The sequence below is a fragment of the Nematolebias whitei genome, chromosome 2 (genome assembly GCF_014905685.2).
Source record: "Nematolebias whitei isolate Nwh7 chromosome 2, NemWhi1, whole genome shotgun sequence".
Lineage (NCBI taxonomy): Eukaryota > Metazoa > Chordata > Actinopteri > Cyprinodontiformes > Rivulidae > Nematolebias > Nematolebias whitei.
This window is the reverse complement of record NC_056499.1, coordinates 32,050,222-32,067,396: the sequence shown is the minus strand read 5'-3', so window position 1 is coordinate 32,067,396 and position 17,175 is coordinate 32,050,222. Positions and strand designations below refer to the sequence as shown.

The 17,175-nt window shown below is 40.2% G+C and overlaps 1 protein-coding gene across 1 annotated transcript in view; it reads right to left on the bottom strand.

The window, feature by feature from the left end:
• Nucleotides 1–1,736: 1,736 nt before the first annotated feature.
• Nucleotides 1,737–17,175, bottom strand: part of mtss1lb (MTSS I-BAR domain containing 2b) — an 87,485-nt gene continuing 72,046 nt past the window's right edge. The window contains exons 10-15 of the mRNA XM_037691262.1: nucleotides 15,700–15,979; nucleotides 15,232–15,306; nucleotides 9,519–9,674; nucleotides 8,895–9,077; nucleotides 3,257–3,422; nucleotides 1,737–2,725 (exon numbers count right to left, since the gene is read on the bottom strand). Of these exons, the coding sequence (XP_037547190.1) occupies nucleotides 1,848–2,725; nucleotides 3,257–3,422; nucleotides 8,895–9,077; nucleotides 9,519–9,674; nucleotides 15,232–15,306; nucleotides 15,700–15,979 (1,738 nt within the window). The 3' untranslated portion in view covers nucleotides 1,737–1,847. The remainder of the gene's footprint in view (nucleotides 2,726–3,256; nucleotides 3,423–8,894; nucleotides 9,078–9,518; nucleotides 9,675–15,231; nucleotides 15,307–15,699; nucleotides 15,980–17,175) is intronic.

Genomic DNA, 17,175 nt, shown 5'->3' with positions numbered 1-17,175 from the left:
ATATATATATATATGAGATTAGCTTTTTTTTACCACCTTAATTCAGTAGAATTGATAAGAATTGTATTCCTTTTGCCAACATGTTTAGAAATTATTTTCAATACTCTCAATTTAAAATAATGAAATTCTTCTTAAATCTTGCCATATTCTTCTATAAACAACAAAACATGGTTTATAGTTTTGGAAAGCACAAATATTAAAAAAAGTTGTTAAAATGTACTAGTGTTAAGAGGCTGATATAAGCTCAACATAAGAAAAAAAATGCAATTTAATTTAAACCTTGAAAAAAAATATATATTCGTAATGTGTATTTTTCCATTAAATGGTCAGTTCTTCAAATACCAGTGCAACTATGTCATAAAATGCTTCAATTCCATTTACAATTAACAACGAGCAAAGGTTTGCACAGCCCTGACACCTGGTCAGTTTTCAGATGAATAATTTCCATTTTCCTATTCTATTTCTCTTTTACCACAACCCTCCTGTCTCCCCAGTCTTCTTCACTTCCTCTCTATCCCTCCCTGTCTTTTTCTACTTTCACAAATTAAATATATAATCAGGCCACAATCATTGCTGCTCTCTTGTTATCACACAGTATGACTACAGCAACATCTACTGGCTATTGGACATACTCTACCCCATCAAAGTGCTTACAGTTTTTTCTTGTTTCTAACTTTTGTAATCAATTTCATTTACCAGAAAGAGACAGGGACAGAGAGAAATGCATGACAAAACTTATTACGCATGAATTCAGTCGATGTGTAATTTAGCATTCCTGATGATTGCCTGAACAGGACAAAGGAGAACCTACAATCCTCCATCGATCCTCTTCTGAAACAAGAAAATAAAACACATTTATTGCTCCATTTCTGATTCATCGTTTTCTCTCTGGTTCTAGAAAATATATATGAATATATCTATACGCCTGGATTACGTCTCGTAACTCCTTGTACAGTGGTGAGTGATGTCACAATATAAACAAGAAAATACACACAGAACACAGGAGAAAAGCCCTGCCCTCAATGGGTAACCAGCTGTCCTGCAGCAGAGCTCTACCCACCCCGCCTACGCACACACACCCACACACCACACGTCCCCAAATGCTCATTTTACATTTGTCCTCATGCATACCCATGAATGCACGCATACACAATGCAGTAAGAGAGAGGGGAAGGGAGATGAGCACGGTTCAATGCCAACATTTTTTTAAAGTCTTTTACATTATGGTGAACCAGAGAGGCCGTCTGGTTTGTTAGCTCCCCATGCTCGTCCCAAACCTTGAGTTCAGTGAACTTATGAGCACAGTGCATCGCTGATGACACAGAATGGGTTCACACGACACTCTGACTCCCCTCTCTCATTCATCCTTGTCATCCCCTCCCTCAGTCATCAGTCTTTCTTCTGGGATCAGACAGTCAGGTTAGTTGAACAACAGGATGGAGAGGAGGGCACATTGGCAAACAGAACAATGATTCTCTCTTTGCCTCATTTTTTAGAAATATTATCAGTATTTTTTTTCCTGGTGAGTCTTTCCTTCCCTGGGTGAGGGTGTATAGAAGACAAACATGCGTCCAACACACACTAGTTATTATGGCCTGCTAGAAGCCTGTCAATATTAAGTATTTAACTTATAATTATCAGCATTGGTTAACATTATTAATGTTATTATTTTATATACCATTTATTCTAAATGTGTCTTGAAACATGTTTTGTCTATGTTTTGTTTTGCACTGCTTTCATATTAGAGCTTTCCCAACATGGTTCTATCTTTGTGTATGTACTAGGTGGTTGGGTTACACCACACTAACCCCCTATCAGCTGACAACCATCTTGACTTTTGTTTTTAATCACAATATGCGTGGAGCTGAGCGGTCGTTGGACACTGTTTTGCGAAGGCGGACACCTCTCCTGATGGTGGTCAGCATGTCGCCAGACCCTTCTGTGCCCTCTGTTCCTGTCTGAGCGTCACGGGGGACAGTTGGTGCTGGGTCTGGGTCATCTGGGAGGGCAGGGAAAGGAAACTGCCCCTCGCCAAGAGCATGTGCACTGGCCACCAACTCGCCGATCTTTTCTACTAAGCTGTGACGATTAGCTGCAATCATCTGATCCTCTTCTGATCTGGCTGTCGAACCTGATGCCATTGAAAGGCCCCCGTGTTGCTGGGCATAGACTTCTAATGCTGCCCCCGACCCCCAAGCAGTATTGGGCAGGCTGAGGCGCTTTGGTGATGCCTTCACATAATCGAGACCTCCCTGTGCATCTTCAACTCCAGTAAAGAACACACACTCTTCACTTCCTACACGAACAGGCACGCCACCGTGGCCTCCTCCTGCATACCCACTTGTGCCAGGTGAATGTGAGTCTGCAGGAATGGTGGGGGTTTTGACAGGCACAATGGGTGGTCGAATGGGAATAGGCCCTGCACTGGACAATGTGCGCCTCACTCCTGGTTTTGTTGATGGAGTTCGGCGGATAGTAGCAGTTCCTGGCGTCCCCGATCCTCCCCCACCACCTCCACCTGGTTGTCCTGGTATTCCATGAGACCCTGGACCAAGAACCCCACTGGGCAGGCCAGCTGTACTAGCTGGCCTCTTGGTTTGGATCATGCGCCTGTAGTTCTGGGCAATGTTGGAGTGGCGAGGAATTGTGGAGGACTTGTCAAATTCTGCTTGTCCATCTTGGCCTTCAGTATCACCATTCACAGAGTAGCAGTCATAATCTGAACCTAATATGTGATTTAATGGGATAGGGGAAAAAATACCACATTTTAGCAAACAAACTGAGTTGCTGGGAAACAATACAAAGCCACTTCACAAAAATGAACGGTGAAGAAAAGATTGAAATAACACATAGGTAGCCATAGCAACAAAGAGCCAAAAAACTCTCTCAGGAAAAGGTTTAATATTTTTCTATTTTATCTTTGTATTGTTGTTTTCCAAGAACTGTCAAAGAAACTGCCAGAGTACATCTATCATAAAACGTAACTGCAGTCTGTATGATTCAATGGATGAGTCACCTTATCTGTTCGTAACACTGACAACAGGGATTCAAGTGAAAGTGAAACTATATAATAAAAATCTCAACAGTTTTCAATGATATTGATAGTACAGTTAAAACATCTAACTGGTTGCTTCTCCTGAGAGGCTACAAGGAATCGGATGATGAATGTAGCTAGGGTAAAGGTAATGAATGTGGTTGTCCTGGGCTGAACAAGATTAAAAGCTGCAGTAGAGCATGGAGAGTATTAGAGTTTAACCTTGTGAAGGAATCGTGTCCTCAGAGCAGGATGGGGTTGTTGTCTCTGTGCTATATCCACTGGAATACTGCAGGGAATCTCTGCTGTTTTTCTGCTGCTCCATACTCAGTCCCCTGGTCAGTACCATAGCAAGGTCACTGGCTGCAGGAGATACCTCCTCACCATGCTGGAGAAAGAGAAGGAGAGTTACACTTCTACAACACATAAAGTTATTTTCTTTTACCTCATTAGTAATCAATAGAAAAATTGTAAATGTAAAAGATGGCCACAGTAAAATAAGTTTGACTTCACTTAACTTGTAACATGTCTAAAGCGGTGTAACTACAGATTTATGAAATGACACACAATTTTCAATTCTTAAGCCCATTTAACAGGAATAAGTTATACTAGCAGTTCGTAAAATTTTCATATTTAGTTACCATCTCATAAAATACTAATCTCTCCATGGAAAGTGCCACAATTATGACAAACATTAAAACCTAGTTTTTAGGCTTGTACTGAAACCTCTCAATCAGATCATGTATCTGATATTAATGAGCTGAACCATCTAATTCATTCAACATTTATGTGCGCAAGTTAGTTTCACTGAGTCACGAGGACTCATTTACAAGAGACCTGAACATCTAGTTAATTGAACATCTATAACTCTAAATCCAAAAATCAAACCTGCTGATTTATCATAACTTTGCTCCTTCAGAAAACCTAAGTAATAAAGGAAGACGCCTACAAGGCCTGCTAGACATACAATGGGTGAAAATGTATAATGCGAATGGCCAAAACACCCCATGAACATCAGGTCCACTACAGAGTATGTGTCCTTAAATTCTAATAACAAAACTAAAGATGCATTTATAGCTTAAACTTCCATGTTAACTTATGGGTTAAACAAAATAAAAAGAGAAATTGACTGACATGTGCAAGTGAAAATTTTATTTAAGATTTATTTAATGTAGAGACAGCACAATGGCTCAGTTGGTAGAGTTGCTGCCTCTCAGTGAGCAGGTTACCCTGGTTCAAATCCTGGTCTGGGGGCCTTTCTGGGTGGAGTTTGCATGTTCTCTCTATGTATGCGTGGATTGTCTCTGGGTACTCGGTTTCCTCCCACAGATCAAAAACATGCATGTTAGGCTGACTGGTAACTCTAAATTGTCCCTAGGTGTGAGTGAGAGAGTGAATGGTTGTTTGTCTCTATGTGTCCCTGTGATGGACTGGAGACCTGTCCAGGGTGTACCCCGCCTCTCACACAGTGATGGCTGGACATAGGCACAAGTGACCCCCGTGACCCAAAAAAGGAAGAAGCGGGTAAAAATAATGGATGGATGGATGGATATAAATTGCTTTGCCCATTTGTTCCTTGTTGTTGATAGCAGGCCCTTTAGAGACTTCATTGGAGCTGCATAGGTAGCCAGTGGCACATTGTTTAACCACTGTCCACTCCAGTTTTCACAAGAATTCTCACAATATTTCTTTTGCTGGTTTGTTTCAAGTATCCATTTGATGTCTATATCATATTATGCTTTAAACACTCCTCTTTTTATCTATCCCTCTTTTTTACATCTACATCATAGTTTAATTTAAAATGGTTAATTAACTGGATATTTAACGTGTGGATACCAACATTTTAGCCCCACCAAGGGAATCCTGATTGCTTCCTACCAGTAGTGTTAGATTATGCCACTTAAGGCATTGTAGCACAATTTTTGAAACTACACCACCTCATGTTGCCCACTGAAAAGTTTAAACTGAGAATTTCAAAGTGTGTATAAATAAAATGGAGACCCATCCATCCATCCATTTTCTTCCACTTATCCGGTGTCGGGTCGTGGGAGTAGCAAGTAGGGAGGCCCAGACTTCCCTCTCCCCAGCCACTTGGGCCAGCTTCTCTGGCAGAATCTCGAGGCGTTCCCAGGCCAGCCAAGAAACATACTCCCTCCAGCGTGTCCTGGGTCTTCCTCTGGGTCTCCTCTCGGTGGAACGTGTCCAGAACACCTCACCAGGGAGGCGTACAGGAGGCATCCTAATCAGATGCCCGAGCCACCTCAACTGGCTCCTCTCGACATGGAGAAGCAGCTGCTCTACTCCGAGTCCCTCCCGGATGATTGAGCTTCTCACCCTATCTCTAAGGGAGAGCCCAGACACCCTGCGGAGAAAACTCATTTTGGCCGCTTGTATCCGAGATCTTGTTATTTCGGTCACAACCCAAAGCTCATGACCATAGATGAGGGTAGGAATATTGATCGATCAGTAAATTGAGAGCTTGGCCTTTTGACTCAGCTCTCTCTTCAACACGACAGACCTGTACAACGCCCGCTTCACTGCAGATGCTGCACCTATCCGCCTATCGATCTCACGTTCCATTTTTCTCTCATTTGTGAACAAGACCCCGAGATACTTGAACTCCTCCACTTGGGACAGGACCTCCTCCCTGACCCGGAGAGGGCACTCTACCCTTTTCCGGCTCAAGTCCATGGCCTCAGATTTGGAAGAAATGATCTTCATCCCGGCCGTGTCACACTCGGCTGCGAACCGCTACAGCGAAAGCTGTAGATCACGATCTGATGAAGCCAATAGGACCACATCATCTGCAAAAAGCAGAGACGCAATCCTAAGGCCACCAAAACGGATCCCCTCAACACCTTGGCTGCACCTTGAAATTCTGTCCATAAAAGTTATGAACAGAATCTGTGACAAAGGGCAACCTTGGCGGAGTCCAACTCTCATTGGGAACAAGCCCAACTTACTGCTGGCAATGTGGACCAGGCTCTGACACCGGTCATACAGGGACCTAACAGCCCGTATCAAAGGAGCTGGTACCCCATACTCCCAGAGTTCCCCCCACAGGGTTCCCCGAGGGATGCGGTCAAACGCCTTCTCCAAGTCCACAAAGCACATGTAGACCGGTTGGGTAAACTCACACAGACCCTCCAGGACCCTGCAGAGAATGTGGAGCTGGTCCAGTGTTCCACGACCTGGACGAAAACCGCACTGGAGATATATATATATATATATATATAGGTAAGACACCTCTGATGTTGTCTCTGGTTCAGGAGTGGTTGGACTTGAGGAATGAAACATTTGTAGCTCATGTCTAGGAGTTAAGCAGCTGATTAGGGTGTGACACCAGGAGTTTACCATTTTGAACCTCTTCATAAAATTCTAATTATCTGAGATGCTTAATTTTTTTTTTTCATTATTTGTAAAGCATAATCATCAAAATTAATAGAAATAAAGGCTTGAAATATTTCACTCTATGTTTAAAGAATTTGTGTAATATACAAGTTTGAAATCATTCTGTAATATGATGTGATCGATGATGTGTTTGGCATCATGGTAAATGGACTGAACTAAGTCAGCACCTTTCCATTTTGTCAAGATACTCAAAGCTCTTTACACTACAATCTTTGTCTTCATTTACCCATTAATACAACACTCTACTAGATCTGTACAAAGAATAATCAGTGCTTTTTCACATTCATACATTGATGGGACACGCATCAGAGGCAATGAGGGGTTCAGTGTTTTGGGACACTTCAGCATATGACTGCTGGTGGAATCAAACCCCCAGCTCTTGCACTGGAGGACAACTGATCTAACCACCCAACCACAGCTGCCCCATCAACAAACATGAATAAAATGTCCATCACATGATGCAGGTGTGTTCCACTCAGTGTGCCTAACTTTCTGTGAAACTCTGAATAACCATAGTGCTTGTGACAACTATGTAACTATTATTGTTTCAATTTTTTGTATGTATACATACATCATATCATGATTTAAATGTGTGTTTGTTTTAAACAATGATATTTAATGTACCCTATTCTATTCCTCCAGCATTTGAAGTTGGAAACAATTCCTTAATCTTGATTTGCACGTGGTTTTTGCTGTTAAAAACATGTTACACTTCTGGCAGCTTGTTGTTGTTACAAATGATGATTAGTTGTGATACTGAGGTATTAACTTTTTAGTATTTGAATGGATGGAGGATTAAAAAGATAGATTTAAAAGTTTACACTTTTGGTTTCTAACAAGTTAAAATACTCAATAATTTTCCTTCAGATGTGCAGAAAAAAATGTGTCTTTCTTTTATTGCTCGCTCTCTCTCTCTCTCTCAGACTTGAAAACTGACTGATTTTTTTTTTTAATCAAACAGATCATTCTGATAATTTTTTACTTTGTTTGAGAACTAATTCAGATTAACTTTGTTGCATTGTTGAAACCCTTTTTCATGCTCAGATGGTGCAAACCAGACATGGGTAAACCAGTCTCCAACTTGATATTTGAGAACACGCTGCATGTTCTCCTCCTTCTGAGAAAATCACCTCCAACAAACTCTGGGTGATTTGAACTCCTGGGAAACTGATGCCAGGCCAACATGGGCCCTGAGCTAACAAAGATCTGACCACCTGTTCATGCAAGTAGTGATGCATTCCTGGAGCTGTTCCAAGGTCATGCATCCACAGGACTCCAGCCTGTGATTATGTAACGATCACCTTCAGGTCTTCCTGCCCACGTCAACGACCGTGCATGTTAGTGGGAAGAACCTCTTGACAGTTGGATATTCAGATCTTTGCCTGCTCATTATGATTTGGTGTCCAAATTATTCAGTATTTCTTCTGGGTCATTAGATACACCCGTTATTCTATAGTACATTGAATTTGCTTTATTACTTTGAGTAAATATTTTAATCTAAAGCTTGGGAAATCTTTTTGTATCCAAATCCGGCTTTAAACTTCTCCACAGCAGTATCTCGGACCTGCCTGGTGGGTTCCTTGGTCTTCATGATGCTCTCTGTGCTTTTAACAGAACCCTGAGACTATCACAGAGCAGGTGCATTTATATGGAGACTTGATTACACAGAGATGGATTCTATTTATCATCATCAGTCATTTGGGACAACATTGGATCATTCATAGATCCTCACTGAACTTCTGGAGTGAGTTTGCTGCACTGAAAGTAAAGGAGCCGAATAATATTGCACGCCCCACTTTTCAGTTTTTTATTTGTTAAAAAGTTTGACACATCTAATAAATTCCATTCCACTTCACGATTGTCTCTCATTTGTTGTTGATTCTTCACAAAAAATTTAAATTTTATTTCTATATGTTTGAAGACTGAAATGTGGCAAAAGGTTGAAAAGTTCAAGGGGGCCGAATATTTTCGCAAGGCACTGTAAGTTGGAGCTAGGTTGTTGAGAGCTTTGTAGGTTAGAAGTAATATTTTGAATTCAATTCTGGATTTGACAGGGAGCCAATGGAGAGAAGCTAAAACTGGAAAGATATGATCTCTCCTACTAACTCCAGTTTAGACTCTGGCAGCAGCATTCTGGATCAAGTGAAGACGTTTTAAAGAAGAATTTGGACACCCAGATAACAAACCATTGCAATAGTCCAGTCTAGACATGACAAATGCATGAACCAGCATCATTTTTAGATAAGATGTTTCTAATTTCAGTGATTACACAGGTGGAAGAAGGCATGATGTGATGAGAATGACAGTAACCTTGAAAATGAAAGTGAACCTTGAAAAAGTACCTAAAAATAAAGCAGCTGACTACAAGCCATATCTTAAATACAGTATATGTATACATAAGTGTACCTACAAGTTAGATAACTTAAGTGTGCTTGTTATACAAAGTCACCTTGGCAGCGATTGTAGCTGGTGTCATCCTGGCCCTCTGCCCATCGTCAGAGTGCGATGTCCCAGCATGTCCCTGGGAACCCGGTGAGCCCTCATTCTCCCTCAGCCTATCAGAAGTTTCCTTTCTCCTCTGAATTGGTACCGCAGCCACTGGCTGTTCATACTGACCTGTTTTGGACCAGTCCTGAAAAAATTAGAAGAATTAATAAACAGGACATGTCTGGTTGTGTTAGCATCAGACTTGTCCAATATCCAGCAGTTTGAAGCTCTTCATTTGAAAGGGGTCCTCACAGTTGGGCTGAGCCATGGTGCATGTGTGTGAAGCTGTTGAAGTAAGCATTTTGCACTTTTATAGGATTTAAGTTGATGGCTTAAACCCTGCTTGGTTTTGGTCAATCACCAGTTTGTAGACGGCAAAACCAGGGAGGCAGGTGAAACTTAAAAGCATGCCTGAAAACACACAGCAACTGAGGATGAATGTTTCAGGGAAGCAAAGTGTTATGCTTATGAATGAGTTAATCTGGTGGGGAAAATGAACAAAACTTTTGCATTAGGCGTTCTCTGTTCTCAGTGAGAACAGAAGAAAAGGTGCAACTGAAGAAATGGAAGCAAATGGAAAACAAACCTTCCACATGGGAACCTTTGATGTGGGAGAGGAGGAGCTGGATCCAGGGGGGCGGGTATAGGGTGGGGACGCAGGAACAGGAAGAATGACAGAGAGAGGCCTGGTGGAACCAGAATGAGAAAGAGCAGGGCGGAAGGTAGCGAAGGACGTGCCAAACTGCGGGACGAGAGACATGTCATCAGAGAATGAAAAAGTTGCAGACAGGAAGCCAGCTGTGGGATTACATGAGAATGTAAACCATAATCACAGACAACAGAAAGTTGCACAGCCTAAAAATGATACGAAGAAGCAGGGAACGATAAGATAAGCAGGAAATCTGAGGCATCACAATGACCTTAGGAGTTATTAATGTATAAACTAAGTCAGTATATCCAGAAAGCCTATATGTATGATTAGATGCAGGTATGGTTATGTTAGAAAGTTGATGAGATGTGTTGAATCGACCATAAACACAGTTTTGATTCAAATTTATCTGAAAACTTTTCTACATCATAGTAAAATTTTTGAAGCACGTAAAAATAACCAATACAGTTTTTCTTTATTTATTTTACACAACAGCTTTTAATAGCAATGCAGACCAGGCTCAGTACAGTCAAGCTAAGGTTAAAGTTCAGCTAGATCGTTTACACAAACTGCAATTAGTATACAAATACTGAAAGGGAATACATTTAGTGACTGGGGTGGTTCAATAGGATTAGATAACAGTATATATAACAAAACTGAGATCATGTGAACAGCGAATTGGTTAGTTTACTGTACATGTTCCACATTGATTAGCTTTAAATTCATACTTAAGATGTTTTAAAGTGGAATTTTTTTAGAAAGGTTTGCCATTTGCTCGTCATTTAAGTCAAAATCAAACTTTCCTCCTCAAACTGATGTCAAACAAAAAGCTATCAACAGCACGTTACTAAAATATTTATTGAGAATTTGGAATGTTGTGTTCAGTACTTAATTTGAGCCTGATCCTGCTGGAACAGGAGCTGGAAACTCTCTTATTTTGACAGGGTGCGTTCCGGTAACAGTTTGCTTGGATCCAGTAACTCTCGGGCTTCTAATTATAAAGTTATAAACAAATATGACTGCATTGAACGACTAAAAACTTATATTGGACATCTAAACTGAAAGTAAGTACATAAACATTATTTTAAACACAACCACGTACCATTTCTTAATATCACATACCCCCTTCAACTAATCATTTCCACCTCTACTCTTAAAAAAATCTCCGCCCCCTAAAAAAGTGGTGGGGGTGAGTGCCGAACGAGCTAAGCAGGTGGTTGTACACAGGCAGCCGCCATGAACAGATCAAGGAGGTGCCTGGAGGTGTCACATGTGGAGTCGGACAGTGAATTCAGCGGAGAAGAGTCAGGCGTGGAACCGTCAAGTAAGTGGGAGGGGGGTAGGATCTTGAAAGAAGCAGAGTGTTTACAAATGTAGGTAAACGTAGATGTTTAACAACCCGTTCAAAAACACCAAAATGCAGGAAATGGCTTCTACTTTGTTCAAAATGTTCTGGGGGAGGACCCCCAGACACCCCCGCCCCCAGACCACCCATTATTTGTGTTCCAGCATTGATCGGTTTACAAATTAAGCCCTGGTTGTGTTTGGAAATATTACAAGCTTTATTATGCAGAACCACCTGTGGTCAGTCTAAATTACTGGTAAATGAGCTTGTCGAAGGAATGTGTTTATATGCATGAGCCATGCTCTATATCTCGTTATATTAATATAGACTTTATAACCTTTTCTGTTCTTTTACTGTTATTGTGAATAATATTAAATATGAGGCATTATCTTTCCTCTATAGTCCTTCTTGATGTGACTATTGGTAAGGAGACAGTAGAGAGGTCATCTTTTATTACGTCGGAGACTTTTGAATGTTATGGTAGACAGTGATTATTCCCCGTAAGAATCCTTGAGAAATGTTGAAATGAAAGGGGAGGGGCATGCCCCTGATGAGTTCTCTAACCGTTTCAGTTCGGGAAGCCAGAACGGGTGAAACCTCAGACAGGTGAAGGCATTGGTAAGTTTGTTCTTGTAAATGCAATGATCTTCTGTGAGTTTTGACTGTTCTACAAAGCTTCGTAAATAACTCTGGAAGAAGTTTACACCTGACCTTTTTTAGGTCACTTTTTTCCATGACAGAGCTATAAGTTTATATGTGAGAGAGGGTAAAAAAAAAGCAGTAGATGAAAAACAGAAAAAAAAAAATAAACTTCACAACACGCAGCTTTACACAAAGCTTAGATAATGTTAATGTGGCTTTTGATTCTTTTATATCTGCAGGCAAAAAAGGTATCCATTATCTCAAACATTTCTAATCATAAGCATTTCATATTTAAATTTTTTTTTTGATTAATTTATTAGAATAACTTGCTTAGAAGAATAAAATGAAAGTAACTTGAAGAAACATTGTTGTACTGCTCTGCCATGTCTTTTTATTGGGAGCTTTACATTTGCACCAAGCACATGAAGCCATTGCACCAGTCGTCCAACTATGTTTGATGTGGGTGCAGAGATCAAGTATACCATGTGCCCTAAGGGGATTTTATAGATGCAAAGAGAAGACAAGTTTAAATGAAAATAATGAAGTATTTTTTCCTGTTCATAGCATGTGTATTACGTAACCAGACTGTGCTTGTCACCAGAATTTCTCCACGCACTGTGTTTGTACAAGGTTTCTGCCATGATAACCAGTGAAAGTGGAGCAAACAATCCATCCTGACAATGTTTGTTTGCCATTCAAAGTAGACGGATCACAGATGAAACCTGTCGGAGATGCAAGCTGTTGAGAATCACTTGGAATCAGAAATGAATATTTACTTCAGCTCCTCGGAGTCATCTATATAATTATTTTTTCCTTACAAACAGATGTGCATGGCTGTCGAATAATATGTACTGAAAATTTAGATGAGCTCTAAATTGCAGCTCTAATTTGAGTGAATATTATGAGTTCCCCAAACACCAATTAAAGTGACACAGAAAGAACTGAATACAAGATTCATGTGAGTTTTTCAAATCTGAGTAGGTGGTTCATGCTTGGAGAGAAACTTATTTTTCCCTAACTTGCCTGGAAAGAGTGAAACATAGTTGCTAATTGTTGCAGTGGCTTTAAAAAGTGCACTTATAGTCATTATTTTAAACCAAATGCTCATGTTAGTGGCATTTTGCTACTATTCAACAAAATCTATTCTCTGCAGGAGAGCCCATTAGGCTCCCAGACAACTATCACTTTTTGTTTTGTGCTACCTTTCACAAGTCATCTCCAACTGATTTTATATAACAATGAAACTCGTAAAAATTCCTGCTACCAAAATGAAACTTACAATTTTATCAGTGTCCAACAGCAGCTTTCTGCTGCTACAATTATCACAGCAGCCTTAGATCCATATGTACCAGCAGTGACAACTTGTTCTTCTTCAATGAGACCAGCAAACAGAATAGAAAATAAAGCAAATTATTTTTTTGCAATAAGATTGAAAAATACTTATATTCTGTCTGAAGGATTTCTAAAACCACAACAACAAAAATGAATTCAGGCATAAACTTCAGAAAATAAATATCTGAATCATTTATTTGGTTTAAATTAATGAAAAATAAACATTTATGTTTAGTTTACAAGTAAAGCTGAATCTTAAAACTAGGGCTTAATTTGTAAACCAATCGATGTCAGAACGCAAATAGCAAGCGGGTGGGCGGGAGGGGGGTGTCTGGAAGTCGTCCTCGAGAAAATTTTGAATAAAGTACATGCAATTTCTTGCATTTTGGTGAATTTTAACAGGTTGTTAAACATCTACGTTTACCTAGATTTGTAAACTCTCCGCTTCTGTCAAGTATCCTACACCCCCCTTAGTTGAAGCGGGTGTGGCTGAGTGGTTAGAGCAGTCGTCCCTGGGCAAGACACTGAACCCCTCATAGCCTCTGACGTGTGTCCCATCAGTGTATGAATGTGATCTAAAGAACTGATTAGTCTCTTTAGAATGATTTGTTCAATTAGCTTTGTAGAGATCTAGTAGAGTGCTGTATGAATGGGTAAGTGAGGCACATACTGTAGTGTAAAGCGCTTTGAGTATCTTGAAAGAAGATAGAAAGGCGCTATATAAGTACAGTCCGTTTACCATTTACTTGACGGCTCCGAGCCCAACACTGTCACAGAGCTAAAAGTAGCAAAAGGCTAGCTAAAACAACAAAAATATACTGTAACTAATGTTTCAAAAGACTAAAAGTAGCAAAGGGCTAAAAGCTAAAGTAGAACAAGAAGATAAAACAGAGCAAATTATTAGAAGTAGACCAAAGCTCATGCTCAATAATCCAGGGAAAATCCAACAATGTTCAGTCAGGTCATCTGGACGGTGTCTTTTTTTTTTTTCTGAGACGTTTCGTCCTTCACTTTTTCATTCTGAGGAACCACCAAACAAAACTGATTCCCACAAACGGCCATATATTGGAGTATAATAGATCTATTAGAAATAGATTTTAAGAAAACAATATTTTTGAAGGAATGGAAAAAAAATTGTGTTTCTATAGATATATATTTGTGAAGAAAGTAAAATGATTTGAAAATTAAAAAGATAAAAAAAAAATAAGTAATCAACCAATCTCCTGAATGAGTCTAATGTTTCGTTAGATTGCAAATATACCATAAATAAAAAAAAATAAAAAATGATAGTGGGAACACTGAATTAGCATTCCGACACTGATAGAAGCAGCCTTGAGATACTTTACTTTTAAATATCACCAATTTATTTTTTAATTAATGTTTCTGTACTTTACTAATAAAATGTTGAAATGGTAAAATTTGCCTTGTGTACATTGAAAATCTATTCCTGACAGTTTTCAATACTGTACAGAAAATACCTCTCACTCTTTATTTCAGTTTGAACTATTTAAAAAATGTGAACATAATTAAAAGAAGATAAATTGTAGTTACTAATGGAAATTTTAGAATACAGTAGTACTTCATTATCTCAGGAATCCGTACCCTGAAGCCTCACGATAAGTGAAAAAATGCAAAGTAGGAATAGTAGTACAAGTAGTAAGTAATAGTTTACTTTAATATATATATATATATATATATATATATATATGTTTGTTTGTTTTTTTTAACTCTTCCCACACTCTTGCAATATTCTAAACAATGATTCTAAACTCTAAACGCTCTAAAAGAAAACAGCATGTCATGATCTCAGCTCCAGCTGCACTCTGCCATCTGTCAGTGCTCTCGGCCACGCCCACTTCTCCGCTGCAGAGCGGAGATATGACAAGCTGCAGGAGGAAGCTTCGTCTACTGCTGTGGGCTGCACACAGGTGCAGCAGGTGCTAAATGATTAAAAATATATATATTTTAAAAAAAAATTCCATGCTGATTGTGCGGCACATCCATCAATCAACCAATTGTGCGTCATGTCCAATCTTACTTTGAAAAAACACAAAGTAGAGAGTCCGTGAAAAATGAACTGCGAAGTAGCGAGGAACTACTGTATTTGTTTTTGTTTACTTAAGGTTTCTTGAGCCTAACTGTCTATCAAAAATTTGATTGTTTTCTTGCCAGTGATGCAAACAAAGTTCCGAATACAGTGATTGCTAACTCAACGCATCATACTTTGTCCTTGGTCTGCTCTTGAACGACTTATTTTTCATCTGTGTGCTTTGATGTGAATGTTGTGCAGCTGAAGATGTCGTGCTGTGCAGTGTGAATGAGAACACTTACAGTGGTTGGGGAGCTGCATTCACTGACCGACTGGCATGTCTCTGAGGCCTCTGACGACGCTGAGCTGGAGGATTTCTATAAGGAAAGCAGGAGGACCAACAAACTGCACTCAGGTATACGCATTGTACAGATTTTGTACACATGTGCCTGCAGGATCAAGGCTTATATATATATATATATGTTCATTTTGTAATGATGCTGAGAGAAACAACAGTCCTGTTGGTTAGCAAACAAAAGCAGAACAGATAATTGAGCTTTTAATAGTGTCCATTTAGGTTTTAAACTCTCAACCCTGGAACTGATTTAATCGTTGTTTACATTGCTTATTACATTTTGTGAATTAATTTAGATTTTAAAAATACATTCAAAAACAGATTATGTCTTATTTTACACTTGTGCGCCATCGTTCCCCAGTCTTCAGCACAGAGCTCAACAAACACAAACAACTGCAGAAGATGGTTCCTGTACCTGACTCGTGATGTCTGAGGGCATCGGCGAGGGAGGCTTGGAGTAGATGTTAGCATCCTGGGACACAAAGCCAGAATCGTGGGAGGAGACGCTGCTGAGGCGATGGGCGGCAAGGCCCCCCGGTGGTGGAGGATGCTGCGGGATGTTGCTGCTGCGGTAGCGATAGGAGGAGGATGAGGAGGAGGTGGGTGAGTGTGGCTGGGAGCCTCCTCCGCTACCACCAATACCTACACCTCCCCCCGATGAGCGGGAGGCACTACTGTGGGCACTGTTGACGCTGCTGCGGGGCGGAACAGGAAGTGAAGAAGGAGGGGAGGTGGGAGTTGTCAGGTTGATGGAGGCATGAGGAATGTACAGTTAGGTCAGATGAGGACAGCAGTAATGGTTCGAGGAGTTATGGTTTCAGTGATGGTTTGATTCAGGAGGAGGAAAATACAGGCATGGATTAGGGAATAAAGGAGGTGAAGAGAGAGTTTGTGATGTTGGAGTCCAGGAGGAGTCGATCATTGGGTTAGTGTAAGCCAGAAATATTGGGCAACACAGCCACCATAGTTAGAAGTAGAGAACACCCCCCAAAATAAAAAAAAGAAAGCAATCCAGAAAAGCAACAACCAGCAGGAAAGAAAGAGGGCAGGTCACACAAGTGCACGTGAACAACATACGAGACAGAGAAGATTGACAAGTACAGGCGGGAAAACAGAATACAGAGAGGTGTAGAAGGGGTGAAGGATGGGTAGGGGTGGGAGTGGGGGGGTAGGGGGAGGTAAACAGAGAGTGTGTGAACTCAGGAGAAATCAGGGAACAATGAGACACTACAAGACACTGCAAGACCAGGCCGCTAACCGAACCACACGGCTAACGGTACCGTGCTGCTGTAGATGTGTTTTTTTTTCACTCTTGGTGCCTTGTTTTTGTATTTTTGTTGCATTTTTTTTTTCTTTTGTGAGTCGAGGCGGTTCTTGTCCTGAGCATTTCATTGCACTGTTGACCTTGTGCTGATTTGCATATGGTAATAAACCAAACCTGCAGGTGAAAGGATGCCAACATGCTGCTCATGTAAAGACCGACTTCAGACACTCACACAGACATTTTTACTTTTAAAAGGTACAGATTTGTATTTAATTTATTGAAACTTTAAGTATGCATGTAATCACAGCAGCAGGAAAAACAAGCTAAACCCACATAATATAGAAAACATTTTTTCAATAATTAGACTTTTTCTGTTGGTTTCTACATTTGGAGTCTATGGTTTATTGTTTGTGGATTTATTTTTTTTACTGAAGATGACTGGACAAACAGTAATGACAGACAGACAGACAGACAGACAGACAGACAGACAGATAGACAGACAGATAGACAGACAGACAGTTAAAATGAAACATAAACATCCAGGGAGGCTCCTCTTTCTGTCACTCAGTGAAAACAAGTCAAACAGACCTGAGATGTTGGTCATGTTTGTGTGTGTGTGTGTGTGTG